This window comes from Moschus berezovskii, chromosome 26, assembly GCF_049115385.1.
Source record: "Moschus berezovskii isolate FMDL1 chromosome 26, NW_MosBer_1.0, whole genome shotgun sequence".
NCBI lineage: Eukaryota > Metazoa > Chordata > Mammalia > Artiodactyla > Moschidae > Moschus > Moschus berezovskii.
Window position 1 is genome coordinate 16,024,128 of NC_142485.1, and position 21,975 is coordinate 16,046,102.

Genomic DNA, 21,975 nt, shown 5'->3' on the forward strand with positions numbered 1-21,975 from the left:
ACTGAGTAGATCAGAAGAAGTCTAGCTTCCACACCTATGGTTTTCACCTTGTTCTTTTCTTATAAGTAGCCCTTTTTAAAATTAGTGTGCAATTTCTTCTTCCATTGCTTCTTTTAAAAAATGTGAGCAAATGCACCTCATCTTTCTTAGGAAATAGGCAACATATATGCGATGTATGCTTTTTTTTTGACTGCATTGCACAGCATGTAGAATTTTAGTTCCCCTCACCAGGGGTGGAACCCACTCCCCCGGCGTTGGACATGCAGTCTTAACCAATGGACCCCAGGGAAGTCCCTCAGCCTTGCTTTTTTTCACTTAACAATATATCCTAGGGTTCCATGGCCTCCACAGAGATGGTCTTCATTCCTTTGTACAGCTGCACAGAACTGCATTGTGTGGATGTACGGTGCTTCATTCAGCCAGTCCTCTGCGGATGGACTTGTGGGTTCAACAGACATTTATTGCATGACTAAATTGTGCCAGGCACTGGAGATAAAGCCATGGCCTCTGGTCTCCGGAAACTCGGTGTACAGAGGGGGTGAGCTCTTGCAATACAAGCACTTTCCTCATAAGGAATTAACTTGGATCCACTTAGCACAAGGGGAATGTGAAACGGAGCAGACAGGGTCTCGCAAAGGAGGGGTACAATAATGGTCTGTGGATTGCCATCTTGCTCCCATAGTGGCCAATATCTGATACGGCAGAATCCCCTTGGGAGGACTTTTTAATCAACGTTGGATGTTGCTAAGAAAACCATCAGTGCCACCAATTGGTCAGAGAAAAGAAGGTCAAGTGAAAGGGAGAGTGGAAGTGTCCTAACCATAAAATTCCCGTAAAAGGAGGAAATAAAAGTTAATACAGAAGCTGTGGTTTAACAATAAGAACACCTGTATTAAATTTACAAGAGACTAGGGATTGCTCTGAGCCGCTTATATATAACTTCTTTATTTCTCATAACAATCCTAAGAAGTAGGCAGTATTACAACCCACAGAGAAGTTACTGAAATTTTGGCCAAGGTCGGGGTGGGGGTCGGGGGAGGAGGGGGTTGGAAGCAGGAAAGAATTGCAGACAAGATCTACAGATAAGGTGCTTGATGCTTTTGAACTGTGGTGTTGGAGAAGACTCTTGAGAGTCCCTTAGACTGCAAAACGATCCAACCAGTCCATCCTAAAGGAAATCAATCATTGAAAGAACTGATGTTTAAGTTCCAATACTTTGGCCACCTGATGCGAAGAACGGACTCACTGGAAAAGACCGTGATGCTGGGAAAGAGTGAAGGCGGCAGGAGGAGAGAACACGGGTGACGTGGTCGCATGGCCTCGTCTACTGGATGCACGTGAGTTTGAACAAGCTCTGGGAGTTGGTGATGGCCAGATACCTGGCGTGCTGCAGTCCACGCGGTGGCAGAGCCGGACAGGACTGAGCGATGGCACAGGTAGTGTGCCCTGTCCACGGCGGAATGAAAGCCCTTCAAGTTTCCCGTCACCCTAATCACGCTCTGGGGACCGTTCGGAACTGCTCTTGACACCGTCCCACGCCCCAAACTCTGCCGCAGGACGGCCTAGGGGCGCAGAACCCAGAGGAATCGAGAGACCCGAGGCGAGCTGATGCGCACACCGCGGAGACGAAGCCGGCCGCAGGGACGCGAGGGTTCGCGCAGCGACCCGAGGCCTCCCTCTAGAGGCGGCCCGCAGGCTCTCCGACGCCCCCCGGGGGCCCGCCGCGCGCGTCTCTGTGCGCGCTCCCCGCCCACGCCTGGCGCAAACCCGAGTGTGCTTCCCCAGATTCCCACCGCGTGACGGAGGTTATGGGAAACCACCCGGCAAACTCCCAGGACGGCCAGGCACCGCGCCCGGCCCCCGAGAAACCGATCTTCACGCCGGGAAGCCCTGCGTCAGTGGCCGGCGCTTTTGCGGCAACCTCAGGGGGCGGCCCCGCACCCAACAGACGCGGGGAGACAAGCCGAGAAACACCTGGCGCTCGTCCCCGGCGGCCCGTCACCATTCCCCGCGGGTGAACCTCCCCCCAGGACTGCGGCTAGACGCGCCAAGTGTTTCTTCAGAAGCTGACGTCAAGCCACAATAAAAAGCAACAATGCGCGTACTAAGTGTAAAAGTGTCAACCACAGAAACGCAACTAGCCCCTGAGAGCTTCTCGTGTTTATAAGCGATCCTTTCAGTTCAGGTCAGACGGGTAATGTGCCGGCGTCGTAACAAGGCTTGTAGGGAGGCACATATCACGCAGCGGCGTGAACACCCAATCATCACGCTCATGAACCACAAAAGGATCAGCTTGCAGCGCCGAGTAAGGCGCGCCAGGGACGGGCCCACTGACTTTTCACGAAGGATGACAGATGTAGGGCTTACTTATTTATACTTGTCTATAAAGCCCTGTACATTTTATCACTGTCACCGACATTCCGCGATATTTCTTTTGTTTCTACCTTAGTAGGCGGAAACAGAAAGAAAATATCTAGGGGAGGGTTATTCCCCATGCAAAAATACTCCTCGCGTCTCCACCCTTTTGGACCCTGGGACGCCATTGCTTTACGATCGTCCGTCGTGAAAGGACGGCGCGTTGCCGTGGTAATGGCGGAAGCTAGCCTTCTGCTTTGCGGCAGCGACGTGGGCGGAGTCGGGTCCTGACACGCCCAGGCGCGCCGGAAGGGCTTCAGGAAACGCTGGCCGTGCGAATGTCGTGCTCGTGGGGTTTATTTCTTAGGCTCTTTTTTTTTTTTTAAGTCTTCAGAAAGGCAAGAGTAACTTCCCCCCTTCCATTTTGGGAATCAGACTCTGTTACTTCCAGAGAGACCCCTTCCCCGCATCTTTTCCTTTATGTCGTTACCCTTCTGCCGGTTAGACCGCCACTCCCCGCTGTCCTCCTAGATGTCTCACCGTTTTATTTATTTATTTTTCTGTGCTTTTCGAGAATCCCAGCCCCCGAGGTCTTCTTTCCTCCCGCTCTGTAGCGGATCCCCGGCCGCGTTCTCGGCCTGAGCGATGGAGCCTCACGGCCCTCGGGAATCCCCGCCTTGGGAGGGTTCTTCCTTGCCCGGAGCGTGGCCTTCCTCTGCCCTCGGGCAGGCCTTCTCCCAGATCTTGCACCAGTTTGCCGGCCAGGAATCCCGACGGGGCAAGGCCAGTAGTGCAGCTCTTGAGGACCTCGCTGCTCTGCTCGAAGCTAAAGAATGTGATCGGTTATTTGAGGGGAGTGACGCCTCGCTCCGTGGAATGCCCGAGATGCTGGGGCAGGTGGCAAAAGCCCTAGGGAAGTATGCAGCCCCTGCCGAGGAGCCGGAAGGGAAAGGGGACCGCCACTCAGAAGTGGCGGAGAAAGCGGCGGCAGTTGCGTTACTGTTTCTTAAGCTCTTGAGGAAGGTCGAGGCCGCCAAGAGTTCCTTGGTTTGCCCTGCTTGGAAGACAAGCCTCCGTCCCTTGGCGGGACACATCTATGTTTTTGCGGTCACACACAGCTTGGAGCAATCGTGGACCAGCCCAAAATCTCAGGAGGTCGCTGGACAGGTGCTCGCCTTACTGCTTAAGGTCACTGAGTGTGGTTCTGTGGCTGGATTCCTCCACGGAGAAAATGAAGATGAGAAAGGGAGATTTACTGCGATCATGGGGCTTCTCAAACCCGATTTGAATAAGTGAGTACTCTTGCCAATAAGGGCCATCAACTTGAGCTTCAGCCTAATGTTTCAGAAGGCTAGAGCTCAAAGGAGTCTTGTTTTTTCATCACTAAGATGAAGGCGTTTAATAACAGGTCTCTTAAGGCCCAGAAAGATTGTGATTTGCTATAAATGACATTCAGTTCAGTTCAGTCGCTCAGTCGTGTCCGACTCTTTGCGACCCCATGAATCACAGCACGCCAGAGGTAGTGGCAAGTTCGTCATTAGAACCGAGGTCTTCGGACTTGATTTTCCAGTCCTCCTGACAACTCCCCTGCAACTGGAAGTTCTGTCCCATTTATTTCCACTTAATTTTGTTTAGTTAGGTGGGGTTAGGGAGTTGGAGATTTAAAGGTAGGGTTTAAATTTAAACTTAGGGCTATTGAAACTCATCGCTGTTTATTAGATTGGTAGTGATGTTTGGTGGCTCAGTGGTAAAGAATCCGCCTACCAGTGCAGGGGACGCAGAAGACACAGGTTCGATTCCTGGTGGGAAAGATCTCCTGGAGAAGGAAATGTCAGCCCCCTCCAGTATTCTTGCCTAGAAAGTTCCATGGACAGAGGAGCCTGGCGGGCTACAGTCCTTGGGGTTGCAAAGAGCTGGACACAACTTAGCAACTAAACAACAACAACAGTGGAGTTAAAAGACAGTTTGAGGCAGTCTAGTTCTGGTTTTTATTGCTTTGGAATAGGACCAGTTTCATTGTTTGTAATATAAAGATAACATTACCTGTTACACTGTATTTGAAGATTGGTTGAGTAATGTGTATAAACTCACTTTATAAGCTATAAATTGCTGTTTGAATATTGAATCATTTGCTCCCTTATAGTAGTAATAATGTTACCGAAGGCATTTCCTTTCCACCTCTCTCCCTTCTCAAGACTTTCTCACTGTAACCACCACTACCATCACCACAGATTGTTTACATAGCTGTGGCTGTAACTGGCTACTTCTCCTTGGATATGTTAGGCCCAGAGCCCTGGGTAAGAAATGTATTTAGTGTAAGTTCTGTAAGTTACTTTGATCTAAATCTTAAAAAATGTATGTTATAACATCAAGAGTTATCTTATGCAGGGCGTTGGTTTTTTTTTTTCAAGTCCAAGAAAATACATTGAGCTTCAGCGGGACACCATGTCACTTAATGTGGTTTCACGTTTCCATTTAGGGACTCCTGGAAGAATAACCCAGCCACCAAATATGTTTTCTCATGGACTCTGCAAAAGGTCACTCGACCCTGGCTGAGCCAACATCTGGAAAGAATACTTCCTCCATCATTGCTCATCTCAGATGACTATCAGACTGAGAACAAAATCCTGGGTGTCCACTGCCTCCATCACATTGTGCTTAATGTGGTGAGTGACCTCCGCTCTCTGGGATGTATATTGCTGGCACAGACTGAGTCTTCATGGCCATTCCTCATTCACGATATCACCATTTTATTGTTGCTTGTGTTTATATCTTTTATTAACTATTAATGCTGTTATGTGACTCAATTCAATAATTTATATTTTTGCCTATATTTTCCTCTACCAACCTAGTAGCTTGTGAGGTGAAGTGAAAGTCTCTCAGTTGTGTCCAACTCTTTGTGACCCCATACACCATAGCCTGCCAGGCTCCTCTGTCCATGGGATCCCCAGGCAAGAATACAAGTGGCTTGTATCTCAGGGGTGATATATATATAAGAAACACAGACCACTGTCAGACTGAAGAGCCAGACTTTGACTAATTAACAACCGACTTTCAAGGAACAAAAAATTCGAAGCTGAAAGGGATTATACCCAAATGTGTAAGCTATAACTCAAGGGAACTTTTTTTCTTCTGTGTATTATGGAGCTTTTGAAACATACACAGAAACAGAGTAGTGTAATGAATGCCACATACCATGTTCAGTCTCAAAACGTACCAACATTTTGTCAGCCTTGGGAAGCTTTAATTGGGTAATTTGTCTGATTGCAGCCAGCTGCTGATTTGCTGCAGTACAACAGGGCTCAGGTCGTCTACCACGCCCTTTTCAACCACCTGTACACACGGGAACACCACCTCATTCAGGTAATTGTAAGATTTGCTCATAACTCTAAGCTTTCAAATTTGAGTAGAAGGTGGCATTATGTGAATAAGAATAGTTGGTAGCATTTTTCTCTTCTTGGAACGTGCGGATGATAACTGAGAGCCACTAACAAGTTGAAAATACGGGGATAGCTGGACTTCTCTGGTGGTACAGTGGTCAGGAGTCTGCCTGCCAGTGCAGGGGACACAGGTTCGATCCCTGGCCCAGGAAGATCCCACATGCTGCAGAGCACATAAGCCCCTGTGCCAGTCTCTGAGCCTGCATTCTAGAGCCCTTGAGCTGCAACTACTGAAGCCAGTGCACCTAGAGCCTGTGCTCTGCAACAGGAGAACTCAACTGCATTGAGAAGTGAGTTTACTGCAGTGAAGAGTAGCCTTGGCAGTCTGCAACTAGAGAAAGCCCTTGAGCAGCAGCAAAGGTCCAGCACAGGCAAAAATAAATACATTTAAAAAAAGAAAATGAGTATAGCAAATGGCTAGTGAAAATGGCTCAGTACCAAAGAGGTATCCATGTTTCTGAGCCTGCACAGAAAAGCCAGTGTTTTGTCTTCATCTGGGTCAATTATATATCACTTGGGGGCAGCTTTATGTCTGAAAAAGTTCTAGTTTTAAAAAAGTTTTTATTTTGTAGTCTCTCACCTATTTATGAACAAGAGAGAGAGATGGGTTCTTTCCTCCCTCGGCCTCCTTCTTTTCCTTTTCAGCCACATGGCTTTTAGGATCTTAGTTCCCCGACCAGGGCTCAAACCCCGGCCCCAGCAGTGGAAGTGCAGAATTCTAACCACTGGACCACCAAGGAACTCGCGAATAAGTTCTATTTTTATTAAGTGTCCTTCCTTCTGGGCTGCTTTTATATCAGCACAGACACGGGGAACTCTTTGTATGTTGGGTAAATGTCATTTGCTATTTCATCCAGTAGACACTGAGAACCTGTTGTATGTCAGTAACCATTGTAGGTTCCAAGATTGAATGAGTCAGGCAGGGTTTCTGGCTATAAGAAATCCTTTGCAGACACATTTATGTAAATATATATACTTTAGATATACAGTACAAAGTAATCTATTAAAAGAGGTTTGTATAAAATGCAGTAGGTGATTAGCAATAGGCACCTAATGAGGTTTGGTGGTATTGGGGTGTTTTAAGAGGATCTGGTAAGGAGGTGATATTTGCTTATAAAGAATGAATTAGAATTTCTGGGGGATATTGTGTGGGGAGGGGTGCGGAGACCATTCTGAAGTCAAGAAACAAGTTACATAAAATTAGATAACCTTGTTTCTTATTTTAGGCCAGATATTCTCCCTTCTCCTACCTCAGCCTGCCCCTTTCTTTTTAAAATATTATTTTAGGTTTTGAGAATCTAGGCTATCCTAAAAGCCAGGAGGGTTAGGGCTCTTGGAATGGTGGTTAAAAAGTAAAGAGAAAAAGCAAAGATCCTGGGAGAGCTAAAAGGGGTTGCATGGACACTGAAACTTCAGGTGGCGAAGTCAAAAGTGGATACAAATAGAGTCATCTTAGAGTCTCTTTGGGAGAGGTCTTATAGTAGGTATTATACTTGTAAATATCAACTTAGGTTGATAGGTATTTAGTGACAGTAGACAAGTTTGAAAACATAAAGTAACACATTACACAATGTATTATCACCAGCATCTTTTAGAATTCTGTGACATGGACACTGAGGATGGTAGATGAGTGGAAGTTGCAAGAGAATCATTGAGTGTTACGACTACACTGGTGAACTACAGCTCCGTTCTACTTCCTCCTAGGCTGTACTCCTGTGTCTGCTGGATTTATTCCCCATCCTGGAGAAAGCCCTGCACTGGAAGGGAGATGGGGCCCGACCCACCACACACTGTGACGAGGTCCTGCAGTTGATCCTGACACACATGGAGCCCGAGCACCGCCTTCTCTTACGCAGGACTTACGCGAGAAACCTACCCGCTTTTGTGAAGAGGTGAGTCCCTGAGTGGCTGGGTCTGGCCCTATTCCTCAGCTTCACTCTTCAGCACTTCTTCTCTGTTGTCGTTAGGTTGGGGATCTTAACTGTCCGGCACTTGAAAAGGCTGGAGCGAGTCATCATTGGTTACTTGGAGGTATATGATGGACCCGAGGAGGAGGCCAGATTGAAGATACTGGAAACCCTAAAACTTCTCCTGCAGTATACTTGGCCCAGGTATGACAGCCAGCAGTCAGGTGTGCTAAGGGGCAAAACCCCACCCATACACCCTGCAGAACTTGCCCAGGTGTATGTTCAGTACACAGTATTAGGACATGGTGTACAGATGAATACCTCCCAGTTGTCCATACCAGTTGGACTTTAAACTGTGAAAATGGGCTTGACAAGATATATAATCAGTTCCTTCAGGTGGACATCTCTATTTTAAGGCCTGTTAGAATTTTAAGGCTGTTGAGCAGTGCTACAGTAGACATACTTGACTTTGTTCACCCTTAGGTTTCTTAAGTCTAATTGAGAACAAAGCACTTCCAGCACATCATTGAACATGTGTGATCAGGAGAATGCTGATTTGGGATACATTTGCTTAGCATTCCAACTCTGGTTCGAGGGAGGTGTCATGAACAGCAAGCTGGAACCCAAACACATTGAGTCTGCAAAAGGCTCTCTTGCAGGAAATGTTCAGTTGCTTAGTCGTGTCCGACTCTTTACGACCCCATGGACTGAAGCACGCTGGGCTTCCCTGTCCTTTACTATCTCCCATAGTGTGCTCAAACTCTTGTCCGTTGAGTCAGTGAGGCTAACCATCTCATTCTCTGCCACCCCGTGCTCCTTTTGCCTTCAGTCTTTCCCAGTATCAGGGCTTTTTCCAGTGAGTCTGAATGAAATAACAAGACTTAATTGGGCACGAGTCCCAGTATCTTAGCAACACGTGTATGTCTGTTCTGAACTGTATTCTCTTATATCTCCTTATAATGTAGCCCAGAATCACATTTGTACCCAGGTTGCATTTATTTACTTACTGTCTCTCTCCTCTGCTGAACTCTAAGCTTCAGGAAGATGGAAGATCACTTTAGTATACCGGGAACTCCAAAATTTACTCACAACCTGGTATTAAGTTGTTTTGCCGTTCAGTCGCTCAGTCGTGTCTGACTCTTGCGACCCCATGGACTGTAGCCCGCCAGGCTCCTCTGTCCATGGGATTTTCCAGGCAGGAATACTGGAGTGGGTTTCCATTTCCTCCTCCAGGGGATCTTCCCGACCCAGGGAATCCTCCTGAGCCAGGGATTGAACCCAAGGCTCCTGCATTGACAGACGGATTCTTTACTACTGAGCCACCAGGGAAAGCCCAGTACTAAGTACATGGATATTTCAGAAGTGACTGGAATAGACAGATGAATGAAATTGAATCAATACTAAGTAGAAGTCAAGAAAATGTGGAGACCTCAGAAAACGAATGTGAAGTATGGAGGGGGCGGGGTCTGGGGCGTGGAACGCAGAGCCGACTGTGTTGAAAGAAGACAGGTGAAGTGCTGAATAGCACCCACGTTATAAGAAACCACTTAATGGTTTTCAGATCAAGATGAAGGATGTAAACTTTTCTTCTCCCAGTCACATTTCTCTCCAGGAATAGGGCTTTTTTAGTTTTTTTTTATTGTTAAAAAATACATAAAATTTACCATTTTCAAGTGTATGACTCAGTGGCATTAAGCTCATTTACGATTTTATGTAATCATCATAAAAATTTTTAGAAAGGCAAAGTAGAATAGAGACATGGCCTCACTGGTGGTAATCTAGGATCTAGCATTAAAGTGACAGAAAAGTTAAATCAACACTGAATTCTCAGAAGTCAAGCTTATTTCCCTCACTGTATCTTTCACCTCCAGGCCTGAGACCACATCCAAGCTAAAGAACTGTGGGCCGTTTCCTGCTCTCTGGCCAAAAGAATAGGCCCCTTGTAGGGAGGGCCCAATTCTCCCTTTTCAGGAGGGCTGTTTCCTAACAGTTAAAACCACCAGCTTCTGGAGGGCAACCAGGTGTTCTTGGGCACGCCAGTGTGTCAGGGTGGGCAGTGTGCTGCAGAGAAAACCAACGGGCTTGGAGTTCAGAAATCTGGAGTCTGGCCTCTCGTTCTGCTTCCATCTCTGTGGTCTTAAACTTGGACTTCAGTTCCCTCCTTTATGAAGTGAGGGCTTTCATATCCCAGATGCCTTTTTCAGTTTTAATATCCTGATTCAGAGTATGAACACCATGTTTCTTCTTGATTCCAGAGTCTCCTGTAGACTTGTGGTCTTACTGAAGGCTCTCTTGAGACTGCTGTGTGACGTGGCAAGGGATGCAAGCCTCACACCTGAGCATGTTAAGAGCGCCTTGTTAGAAGAAGCCACCGACTGCCTGGTTCTCCTGGACCGCTGTGCTTCGGGACGGGTGAAGGTGAGGGCCCGCCTGCCACTCGGTTTCAGTTAGGCCTCAACATCTTCAGGCAGCTTCTGTGATGGTTTTGTGCCTGACCAAGTCTGTAATTGGACAAGGAAGGTTCGAGACTCTACCTCTGAGTCTTTCAGCCTTCAGCAGAGTTTGATCAATACCTTATTCTCCCTTTAAAGCTATTCAGAACTTTTTAGATGAAAAGGCAAGAGGATCAGTGGATGCTTCTGGAGCTAGGACAGAGAATGGGCGAAAGACTTCACAAAATGGAAATTCTGTTCTAGTGATCTGAATGAAGAGAGAAAGCTAAAATAACGGGCTGTAATCCACCAGGGAATAATTTAGGTAGAGTAAGTAATTCAGGTAACAGAGATGTTTCCAGTTTTTCAAGAGGCAACGATGCTTTCCACATACTTTATTTATCCATGTGGGAGTTCTTCCTTTGGTCTCATATTCCACAGAAGTTCACTTCTCCAAGCCATCACATATAACAGCTGTGTGTCCATGTATACATAATTTATAAATCACTGTCTCAAAATCTTCAATTTAAAGTTATAGGCAGCATGAAAAGAAATTAACATCCTAAAAATATTGAGGGATACTATATTCATCTTGGCTTTTTAACCTCAAGCAGTTTTCAAGCCTGGGATCTAATCTGATTCATCCCGGCTGGTAGAAAGCTGCTGCTTCGCGAGCTAGGACATTTTCAGTTCCTAAAGTTACACCAGTTCTGTAAACTGCCCTAGTGTAATCGGTTCTTTCCTTCTTTGAGTCTGATACCAAGAAAGAACCACCATGGTGAAGTAACAATCAAAAAAACAAGCCTGTCTGGTTTCACGTTTCAGGGTCTCCTGGCTAAAATCTCCCACAGCTGTGAAGACAGTCAGGTGGGGAACTGCATCCGAAGAGTGCAACAGCTTTCTGAAGGCGCTCCCTGTGACGCAACTTAAGACTTGGACTACTTTACTGAAGAGGAAAGGATTTTCTTTCTCTTCCAGTTGTTTTAAATGGAATTATTTCAGGCAAAAGGTATATTTATACTAAACATTGTAACTTAGACCTTCTCTTCCCATCTTTCTAACTCCCGCAGGAGTAGGGAAAGGGGAATATGGACAAATGGAATCTGGACCTTTCTAAATAAAGGAGTGGGGGCGGCATGCAAGGGGGAGGATGCCCAGGAGATGGGGGAGTGGGCAACATTTAAATGTGAAAACATTTATACCCACAGACTCATCCCTTATGCTTCCTGGGCTCAAGCTGTTACTTCAGCACATAGTCATGTAACGATGCTATAGAAATATTCACAATTTAGGCTTTCTCCACTCCCTCCCAGATTCTTTGCACCACAGAACTAGCATAAATATTAAAAACACAAATATTGTGTTAAAAAACAAGATGAAGAGCATAACCCAGAAGTGTTATGTGTTAAGATGTAAAAAAAGGAAGACGTTCAGTCCTATTTACAAGCGTCTGAAGGGAAATCACGTGGTTTTGGCCTTGGCCATGGGCTCTGTCTCTTGCTCGTACTCTATCTCTACATAGGCTCTTTTTCTCCTCAAAGGCCCTTTCAGAGGTGTTTTGCCTTTGTGTTTGGCATCAAGGGCTTTTTCTTCTTCTTCACTGGAGGATTTTTCATCCTGATCTTCATCACTGCTGGCGTCCAGTTTATCCATATCCTAACGCGTGAAGGGGAAAAAAAAGACACGAGATTCATTCCCCAAACTCCTGTCTGTTCTCTCTATTCAGAACTAAAATTAGATAATTTACCTGTTCTGTGTGATCCGAACCCCCACCCCACATTTTTGGTTGAAGCCAAAGGACAGATTTTTACCCATGAACCTCACCTCAAAATCACTTATGTCACTCTCATCCACTTCATCATCTTCCACAAACTCTCTTTTTCCCACATCCTAAAATAAAACTAACCATTAGATTCAAGATACATAATGAGAATTCAGCTTAGACATTCTTTGATAATGTATAATCAGTAACAAAAACACAATGAGAGAATGGTTACTAGGCAACCAAATCAACTTATTTCTTTAGGGATATCAATTCTCATGCCTGATTTAAATCATCAGAAAGAAAACATCCTCATTTTAACCAGTTAAAATCAGTATATAGGAACAAACAATTCTTTATACATTCAACTAAAACTATTCATTTCAAATATTAAAAACTATATTACTAATAGGAAAAGTACACCTGTGTCCCTAAGTCTCCTGTGAATCAATTTGTTAAATCTGCCCCTTTCCCCAAAATACTATCACTTAAGTACTTCCTGTATAGTAACAGTAAGATTAAACCCTTGGTGAATTTCAGTAGGTTCCTTAGTGTTATGTTCCCTTAGGCAATAAAGACTCTTTGTCACCTTGCAGGAAAAATTTTAGAAGGCTACTGAGTAAAATTAAATTGTCAACATGTGGTTTATTGGCTGAACCTGGAGAACAAAGAAGCCACTACTGAACCAAATTAATAAAAAATGATAGGAAATGAGTGACCAGATAACTATTTTTTGGTCAGGGAACTGAAAATTCTCTATTACATAAAAATAGATCTAATCCTGCTTGACAGAGCAAAAACACGAAGCTTACTTCTTCATCCTCATCATCTTTTTCCTCAGCATCTGAAGAGTCACTCTCTGCCTCCTGCTGTTCCAGGGCCTTGTCGAAGGCGTGGATGGGGAAATTGTAGATGTCACCGTACTGAAGAAAAGAAACAAGGGTCAGCTTTTGCCATGTTTGACCTTGTGCTTCAAGTCCACTGTCCAACCAGCATATTATTTTTCTCAGTGATAAAATAAGAACATTTAGTTTGATAAGTAATAATACTATATTATGTTCAAGCCTAGAGCCAGTGGTGTCTTTAAAAAACCCATATTTGACATTTAAATAATCAGCAGTTAATACCAAACCGGGAACTTCTATTAAGGACGGACGCCAGAATCAGTTAAAATTTAGTAGTATATAAAACCCATGGATCAGAACCAATGTAGTTTTACCAACAAAGGGGGAATAAGGTTTAAAAAGCATATTTTATTCATGTTGTCTCTTTAAGTGACAGTCACTTTTCAAAAGAGAATAAAAATTCATTTTAAATAACCTTAAAAGACTAGGATGAATAAGCAGGAGGATCAAAGCTGTGTGGCTTTTGTAGAGACCTGGAATTGCTGTGTTTGGAGGAGGAGTTGGGAATAATGGCAAAAAAGGAAAGGTCTCCAAACTGGAGTATCAAGGGTTAACTGCAGTAGTTTACATGCTTGCATTATAAGCCAGAGCTAATATGATACTTATTTTATTCCAGGAATAAAATCAAGGTAAGGCTCTTTCTAACATCTTTAAAACCCATTTCCAACTAGTCCCATATCTCCTAGCATATTACCACCTAAAAAATAAAATCTGTACCCCAGAGTTTCTAGCTTTCTCACCGTATCCTGTTTCAGTCTCTCCAGCAACTCTTTTTCAATGGCATTGTCCAGCTGAGCAGCTATTAATGCCTTTTCCTGTAAGAGAAAAAGAACAAACCCATTTACTTCATTAGTACTCATTGTTCAGCCTGTAGAAGGGAAGAAACCAAGTTTTTATGTGAAAGATGTAATCGCCTTTTCCTTCTTGCTGAACAGGAACTTCTGCCTGTCTAACCAGATAGATATATTTTTTCCTTGTCAAACCTTGGAAATCTTTCGACTTAAAAAATTCCTATGGTTTTATGAATAGATTTCTAAATTAAATTCTAACAGTCTTTGATAAAGCAAATTGGTATACGAACACTTAAAATATTTCAGAAAATTAGCAATCCCGAAGACTCTAAAAGCAGCAAAAAGGAAGAGCGACCTTCACTCATTTACATTTCCTAAAGCCATAGATACAACATGTTAGAAAAGAAGTTAAAATCTCTTCCTTTTCCTACTGTATAAATCAGGGAACTATATTAAACATCCCGTGATAAACCGTAAAGAAAAAGAATATGTGTAAGTGAAGCACCGCTGTACACCAGAAATTAACACAATACTGTAAATCAAACTTCCTTGAACAAAATCTCTTCCTTTAGTGATTTCTTACAGGTGACGATACGTGGTATCTCTGCCTTTACAAAACTGAAACGTAAAAACCAAAATGCAGCCTCAGTCTACCTTTTCCCCAAAGACTGCATTGATATGACGGTGGAAATGTCAGAGGGTGTTAGCGTTACACTCTGAAGCTATGTTCCAATGAGCAATGCACAGGATCAGTTACAAAGGAGACGGGGGCTCACAGAGCAGTTAGGTTGTTGTGATTTTCTACATTTTTCTGTAAAGTGGGCGCTTACACCTCAAGGGTGATCTGCTGAGATGTGGGAACCAAATGGTCAAAACTTCTGTAAATGTTTTTTCTTTAAAACACTACACAAACAGTATGAAAGTGGTGATCTCATTCAGATTCCTGCAGCATACAGCTACTTGGTTACGTTTGCTTGGTTACGTGGCTCTACAGATGATAGTGAATAGTTTGCAATAAGATAGGCAGTAGCTATATATGCTGGTTTTTTAATGGTGTAGCACTTGAGTCAGAACTTAACCATGCATTTTTCTCACACACACACACACATCGTTCAGATTTGTCAGCATTTTCTAAGATAACAAATGGCTGTCAGTGGTACGTAATATAAAGAAGTTTTTAAAGTTTTGACAGTCAAGGAAGATGAAAACTCGCTAGCCAGATTTAAACAAAGGTGTTGCATAATTGGTGGTGGAGAATGAAAAATGAACAGCAAGTACGAAATGCAGGCACTCAGCAAGACCCTCCTTTCTCTGTCTCTGAGCTCTATCCCCTGTGACAGCCCTTAGAGGCAAATTTTACTTTGCTGAGAACCAGACCTTCACTAAATCCGAAACTATTATTTAAATATATCTATAGCACAAGTGTACATGTATAATAACATTTGTAAATAATATATTGGGGAGCAAATGTTCAAAAATGTTATTGATGGAGTGATCAAAAAAGTTTGGAGACCAATGACTCAGGCTTGAAATGCAGAACTCTATGGGATTAATGGAAACAAAAGCATCAAGATTACTAAAGCTGTTTCTTGATAGGATATGACAAATGATGAGGTACATGTTTGTGGATGCGCGGTAAGCAAAGCAAATACTTAAAATGACTGAAAATGTGAACTTGTCAGGAAGACCTAATTGCGGGTCTTACAAGCGTAAGAATGTCCAGCCTGAGTGAGGTCCCATGAGGTGGACAGGGAGACTGCTCTCTTCCACAAAGGCTGGAATTACCTGATTAGATTTTCCACGGTTGGCACAACATTACCATCACTGTTGACTACTTTAGTAACAAAACTGACTAGTTTAGTTCAGAGAAACAAATAATCTGAATCCCTTACCAGCAATTTCAGAACCCCCAAAGCTCAATTTGGGCTTCTCTGGTAGCTCAGGTGGTAAAGAATCCGCTGACAATGCAGGAGACCCTGGTTTGATTCCTGGATTGGGAAGTTCTGGAGAAGGGATCGGCTACCCACTCCAGTATTTTGGGCTTCCCAGGTAGGCTCAGACGGTAAAGAATCCGCCTGCAATGCAGGAGACCTACGTTTGATCCCTGGGTTGGGAAGATCCCCTGGAGGAGGAGACAGCAACCCACTCCAGTATTCTTGCCTGGAGAATCACCATGGACAGAGGAGCCTGGTGGGCTACAGTCCATGGGGTCACAAAGAGTCGGACAAGACTGAGTAAGCACAGCACAATGCTCAATTTAGAGGCCTAATATGACCCGGACTGGCATGAGGCTACTTAAAAAAGTTTTTTTTTAAAAATTCCACCTACTGTAAATTCATCTAGTGAAACAGTTATATATCATTGCACAACTACTAGTGTGTGTGACCAGAATACTCTGAGAGTAAAATGTAATATATAAGACTGGCAAAACATAACAGGATTCTAAATCTGAAATCCCTGGCTCAAAAATTTCAGACAAGGAGCTATGGATCTCTGTTGAAGGTATTCTTCCTGTTTCGTATTACAAATGTCCCTGAAGCACCCACATTTTATCCGGCCCTTCAGATACAGAATACCAGATACCGTATGCAGCTAACACCATTGTCTATTACCTAGGTCGTGACCAGTCCACAGACAGTGGTGACTGAATCGTTCTCATGAGCCCTGCTCACTCATCCCTGCTCTTCAGTGAACATGTAGACGTTGTGACTCTCAGAACAATACATACCTCTCTTCGTTTTTCCCTCCGCTCCACCTTCTTACTCAAAGGAACAAGTTTCCTCCTATGGGAAATAAAACACATGATCAGAAAACACGTTCCTTTATTTAAAAAATGACAAGAAAAAAGGACGAATTGATTTTGTAGGGCTCACCTGAATATAGCAAGATTATATACTAAAATATCCTCGATAATGCTATAAAGTCAAGCAATTTTACATATATTTGACAGTCATGTTTCACATACATGGCTGTTTTTGTTTAGGCATTCTGAGATCTCTGAGGGCATTCACAATGCTGAAGATTAACGCTTCTGTGAACTACAAGAAAAGAACTTTCTAGAGAACTGACATCTCTAGCTTTCTCTGCAGGTCACAATGAGAAAGCATTAGGGCTATCCCTCCTTAAAGAAGGCATGCAATTAATTCTGTGGATTTCATATCACTTTTAAATGTTAGTTTTCAGTGAACCCAGAGTGAAGTTCTTACAGTCATTTAAAATTCTCTAATTTTAGGATTCCCTTCGGTTATAAAGACAATTTTCTGAAGCTGATTTTCAGACAGGAAGCGGATAATCAAGTTGTACTACATGCTTTTAAAATCCTGCAAAATCAAAGGGCACAATTTTAATTTGTGGTAAAACTGCTGCTGCTTCAGTTCAGTTCAGTTCAGTCGCACAGTCGTGTCCGACTCTCCGCGACCCCATGAATCACAGCACGCCAGGCCTCCCTGTCCATCACCAACTCCCGGAGTACACTCAAACTCATGTCCACAGAGTCGGTGATGCCATCCAGCCATCTCATTCTCCGTCGTCCCCTTCTCCTCCCGCCCCCAACCTTTCCCAGCATCAGAGTCTTTTCCAGTGAGTCAACTCGTCGCATGAGGTGGCCAAAGTATTGCAGTTTCAGCTTTAGCACCAGTCCCTCCAATGAACACCCAGGATTGATCTCCTTTAGAATGGACTGGTTGGATCTCCTTGCAGTATAAGGGACTCTCAAGAGTCTTTCCAACACCACAGTTCAAAAGCATCGATTCTTCGGCAATCAGCTTTCTTCACAGTCCAACTCTCACATCCATACATGACCACGGGAAAAACCATTGCCTTGACTAGACGGACCTTGGTTGGCAAAGTAATGTCTCTGCTTTTTAATATACTATCAAGGTTGGTCATAACTTTCCTTCCAAGGAGCAAGCGTCTTTTAATTTCATGGCTGCAATCAGCATCTGCAGTGATTTTGGAGCCCCAAAAAATAAAGTCTGACACTGTTTCTACTGTTTTTCCATCTATTTCCCATGAAGTGATGGGACCAGATGCCATGATCTTTGTTTTCTGAATGTTGAGCTTCAAGCCAACCTTTTCACTCTCCTCTTTCACTTTCATGCATGTCATTAAAAATTACCCAAAGCTGAAGTTAAAGCATTTCTAGAGGTTTCACCATCTCTCAGCTTTCATAATATGATGCATGCAAAGACATTTAAAAATGAATGATCAATACTTACTGTCGCTTAAGTGTAAGTTTTCGAATTCGAATTAGGTACTGGGTGATCTTGGTGAATCTCTGCTTACATTTGTGTCGAATGAAACGGGGCCAGTAAATTAGGTTTTCATCTATTTGCTCCAGTGCTTTCTCATAGTTTTTATGAAGCCGGACCTGTCGAACAGGTTAACGGAAGCATGATGAACAAGGATAAATGATCAGGTCTTTACTGTTAATGACACCCATGGGGCCTCTTTGAGGCCTTAAACTCCAGGAGTTTAAGGTAGATGTGGTCGAGGAAGGGAGAAAAAGCATGTGGCCTTTTTGCTGTTGATCAGTGGTCATGGTAATTTAATACTCCAAGTCTTACCCGTTCCCAGAGACGCCTGGGGAAAGCTGCTCGTTCTATAACCTTCATATACAAGTAGCACTGTCCTGCAGGATACAGTAAATACTTCTATTATTATTTGCAGAGAGACTAAAGAACATCCTTTTAAAACCTGTTGAGTACTTCTCATTAAGTTAAACCTGAGGAGTTACCTTTCTCTTCTTTGATAGTGGCATACTGACTGTTTGCCAGGGGACAGGATGACCGATTACACAGTCCAGTCAGGCTGTATTCATTTCTGCAGAAACTCTGAGTCTTGGTTCTAGAATAAGAGGGAAAGAACCAAAATTATGAGATGGGTTACCAAGAGGGCAACTGAAAGAATCTCTGTTCAAGCTGAAAATCTAGACTCACCTTATTTTGAAGGAACAAAATTGCTTGTTTCCTAGTGTATCCCAGATAACCTGTAAGACAAAAGTAGAAATCCATTTCAGTTGTTCTCACCCAGTAGACGCCACATTAATCCAAGAAAACAAAGCCCGAGGGCAGCTCCCTGCTTTACTGAGAAAAAGTCTCTGAGGAATGAGGAGAGTGCTTTGTAAAATAGTCTGATTTATTTGTTATTTTACACAAATAACAGATTCTTACAGGAAAAGTAAATACAAATGAACAATAACCATAACCTTACTGCCCAGAGATATTATTCTATTAGTATAAATATTTGTATGTTACACCAACTAGTATGCCTACATGGATATTTTGAACAAAATGAGTTTGCAGTATGTATACATAAACTATATTATATATATTATAGTAACTTTCCTTTTTTACTTAGTATGTTCATTATCGATTGTGAAAGGCTGCACAGTACTAGGTTTTTGAGGACAAGGAAAATCATCTATCTTCCACTAACTCCTCTGCTCTATATTCATTTGGCATTTAACGTACACTTAGTAGTTATGTAAGACATTGACATTTCAGTCCTGACACACAGAAGGTACTCAAGCACGTGCTGAAGGAAGGAAGGTACAGTCCTTAAAGAGTGTTCTCTATCTAGTTAGAGAGAAAGATACAAAACATCGAGAAGCCAGTAGTTGCTAAATACCACAACAGAGGTGTAAAAATGCCTGAGAACCTTTGAGTGAGCTGCCTTGAGGAGCTGGGAAAGGGCTCTAGAGAAGTTAAAGGGAAAAACACAAAGAAGTGTTAAAGAATGAAACATTTTTGGAAGCTTATGGGACCTGTTTGGTGAGGAATGGTAGGAAACAGGTACAAGGAAATGAAACTGGAAAAGCAGGAGCTAATTTTGGCTTGTGGCTTTAAATATCATCTCAAAGTTGATGACTCCCAAACTGTCATCTCCTAGTCAGACTTCTAAGCACCAGATTCGTATATACATCCAGTTGCCTACTTGACATCTCTACCTGAATGTCTGAAAGGCCTCAAACACATTAGCAGGTCCAAATGGAGGTTCCAATTCCACACCTCTAAAAAGAATACCTTCCCTAGTCTTCCCCACATTCATAAACAATCACCACTGAACAGCCTGTTCAAATCCAAAACCCCTTGATTTCTTCCCTCTCTTCATCACACCATAACCAAGTCTTGCCAGTTACACTGATAAAACAGATCTCAAATCCATCCACTTCTTTTCATGACCAGTACTACCTTAGTTGAACCTACTTTCCTCACGCTGTAGTCTCCTTGATTTCATTCTTTCTCTCCTTTCATAGGACAGAAATGTTCACAAATGCAAGTCAGATGTCATGTCACATTAAAACCTTTAAAACACCTCCTTCAAGACTCTACATGATCTCGTCCTGCAAAGACATCCAGCTTCACTACCTTTCTTCCCTTGAATCCTGTAACACAGTCACACGGATGTCCTTTACCACATTCCTTCTTTCTTACCTCCAGATCTTTGTACAATACTGTTCCTATGGCCTGAATTGATTGCTTTTCCCTCAGCCCCCAGTGGCGGTTCCTTCTCATCTTTCAGATCTCGGCTGAGATATCTTCTATTCAGAGAAATCTTTTCTGATCCGAAGTGGTCTCTCATTACTCTCTTATCACCCCGGTGTTTCTTTCATAGTAGTACTACACATTTCAATTGTATTTAATTCGTTCACGTGTTTACTGTCTCCCCCGCCAGAGCTCCAGGATAGCAGGTCTTTTGCCTGGCTTCAATTCGGTTGAGTTCAGTTCAGTCGCTCAGTCGTGTCCGACTCCTTGCGACCCCATGAATCACAGCACGCCAGGCCTCCCTGTCCATCACCAACTCCCGGAGTTCACTCAAACTCATGTCCATCGAGTCGGTGATGCCATCCAGCCATCTCACTCTCTGTCGTCCCCTTCTCTTCCCGCCCCCAATCTTTCCCAGCATCAGAGTCTTTTCCAGCGAGTCAACTCATCACATGAGGTGGCCAAAGTATTGGAGTTTCAGCTTTAGCATCAGTCCTTCCAATGAACACCCAGGACTGATCTCCTTTAGAATGGACTGGTTGGATCTCTTTTCAGTCCAAGGGACTCTCAAGAGTCTTCTCCAGCACCACAATTCAAAAGCATCAATTCTTCGGCGATCAGCTTTCTTCACAGTCCAACTCTCACATCCATACACGACCACGGGAAAAACCATAGCCTTGACTAGACGGACCTTTGTGGCATGCCTGGCTTAATAACCAAATTGCCAGTAATTAGTACAGCGCCTGGCACGCTATAGGCGCTTGAGTATATTTCATACAAATAATGAATGAACCTAGGATGCTTCCAAAATTATGACGCGGGCAGAGTGGAGCAAAGGCAAAGGAAAAACCTAACACAGGGAAAGCAGGCTGGAGAGTAACGCGCACGTGAATGAAAAGGATGCTTAACTTTGGTGTCTAAAGCTCACCATACCTTCCCCCACGCCGGCACCCACCCCTCGCCCCGCCGCCTCCCAAATTCCGAGGGACCACATCAAAAGCCTCCCTTACGAGGCACCAAGGGCCGTTTACACTGAACCCGGGGGCTGAGGCGGCGGAGAGAGGTCCCCTTAGCCCCGAAGGACCCGGGTGGACACGTGAGAGCCCCACGCCCGGAAATCAGGGCTCTGGAGGCCTCGCTTCCGGAGCCCCACGAGGCTAACGGGTGGCTCTTGAGTCTCCAAAAGCAGGCGAGACACCCTGTGCAAAACCTGGGTGGCGGAGCCTCAGGACTCACATCGTCCGACTGCATCTCGTCCGCGGTTCACTAGGTGGAGGCCGGTCAATTGAAGGGAGCAGCCATGCTGCTTCCGGGGAACCGCTTCCGCGAAGCCCAGTCTCGGCTATCGCGAGAGTTCTGATTCCGCGGCCTCGCAACAGCGGCTCCTGGCGGCCTAACCTTCGCGCTCGCCGCCGAGTCCCCGGACTGTCAGCACGCGTTCGTGCCGCCGGGTTCTCGTCCCCGGCCGGCCTTGGGGCTGTTAGCCCCGCTGAGGGTGCGTGCGAGGCCAGTCCTGAGCCTGCCGATTCCGATGCGAGAGGATGCGCCCCCTGTCGAGCCCGCGGTTTGTCGGTTCTCTGGCGAGCCGGCCGCCGGGCCTTGGACGCGGGCTCGGGCTGCGCGCGGGGCGGTAGGCCAGGCTGTCGCTTGCGCGCCCGTCTGTGGACCTCAGACCCGGTCTTTCAAGACCTCAGACCCTCTCTCCCGCACGTAACACGCATTTGCTTGGTGTGGAACTGGGTCCTGACTTGAAATTCATGCGTCAGAGGATATTTCAAGAGCAACAGGGTTTTCCACGCTCTTTCTTTTGACAAGGAAAGAAGAAAATCTTCACTAGTTTATATCGTTTTCCAAAAGAAAGGCCATGGAAAGAGTAAGAAAGGCACACTGTCAGAATA

At 44.4% G+C, this 21,975-nt stretch overlaps 2 protein-coding genes and 1 non-coding gene across 3 annotated transcripts; 1 reads left to right on the forward strand and 2 right to left on the reverse strand.

The window, feature by feature from the left end:
- Positions 1 to 2,184: 2,184 nt before the first annotated feature.
- Positions 2,185 to 2,289, reverse strand: LOC129549493 (small nucleolar RNA U13). The gene has a single exon (XR_008684589.2). It is a non-coding gene; the product is annotated as a small nucleolar RNA U13 (small nucleolar RNA).
- A 357-nt stretch (positions 2,290 to 2,646) lies between these two features.
- TTI2 (TELO2 interacting protein 2) lies at positions 2,647 to 11,173 on the forward strand. The gene is made up of 7 exons (XM_055416575.2): positions 2,647 to 3,647; positions 4,835 to 5,021; positions 5,626 to 5,718; positions 7,500 to 7,687; positions 7,763 to 7,906; positions 9,958 to 10,120; positions 10,960 to 11,173. Exons 1-7 carry the CDS (start codon positions 3,001 to 3,003, stop codon positions 11,062 to 11,064), a joined length of 1,527 nt encoding a protein of 508 aa, XP_055272550.2. The 5' UTR covers positions 2,647 to 3,000; the 3' UTR covers positions 11,065 to 11,173.
- On the reverse strand, positions 9,322 to 21,422 carry MAK16 (MAK16 homolog). Its single transcript, XM_055416576.2, has 10 exons — positions 21,314 to 21,422; positions 18,530 to 18,579; positions 18,328 to 18,437; positions 18,158 to 18,222; positions 17,810 to 17,961; positions 16,321 to 16,375; positions 13,542 to 13,616; positions 12,709 to 12,819; positions 11,959 to 12,024; positions 9,322 to 11,790 (listed from the first exon to the last, which is right to left on the reverse strand). The coding sequence occupies exons 1-10, from the start codon at positions 21,326 to 21,328 to the stop codon at positions 11,596 to 11,598; spliced, it is 894 nt and encodes a 297-aa protein (XP_055272551.2). The 5' UTR covers positions 21,329 to 21,422; the 3' UTR covers positions 9,322 to 11,595.
- Between the last annotated feature and the right edge of the window lie 553 nt (positions 21,423 to 21,975).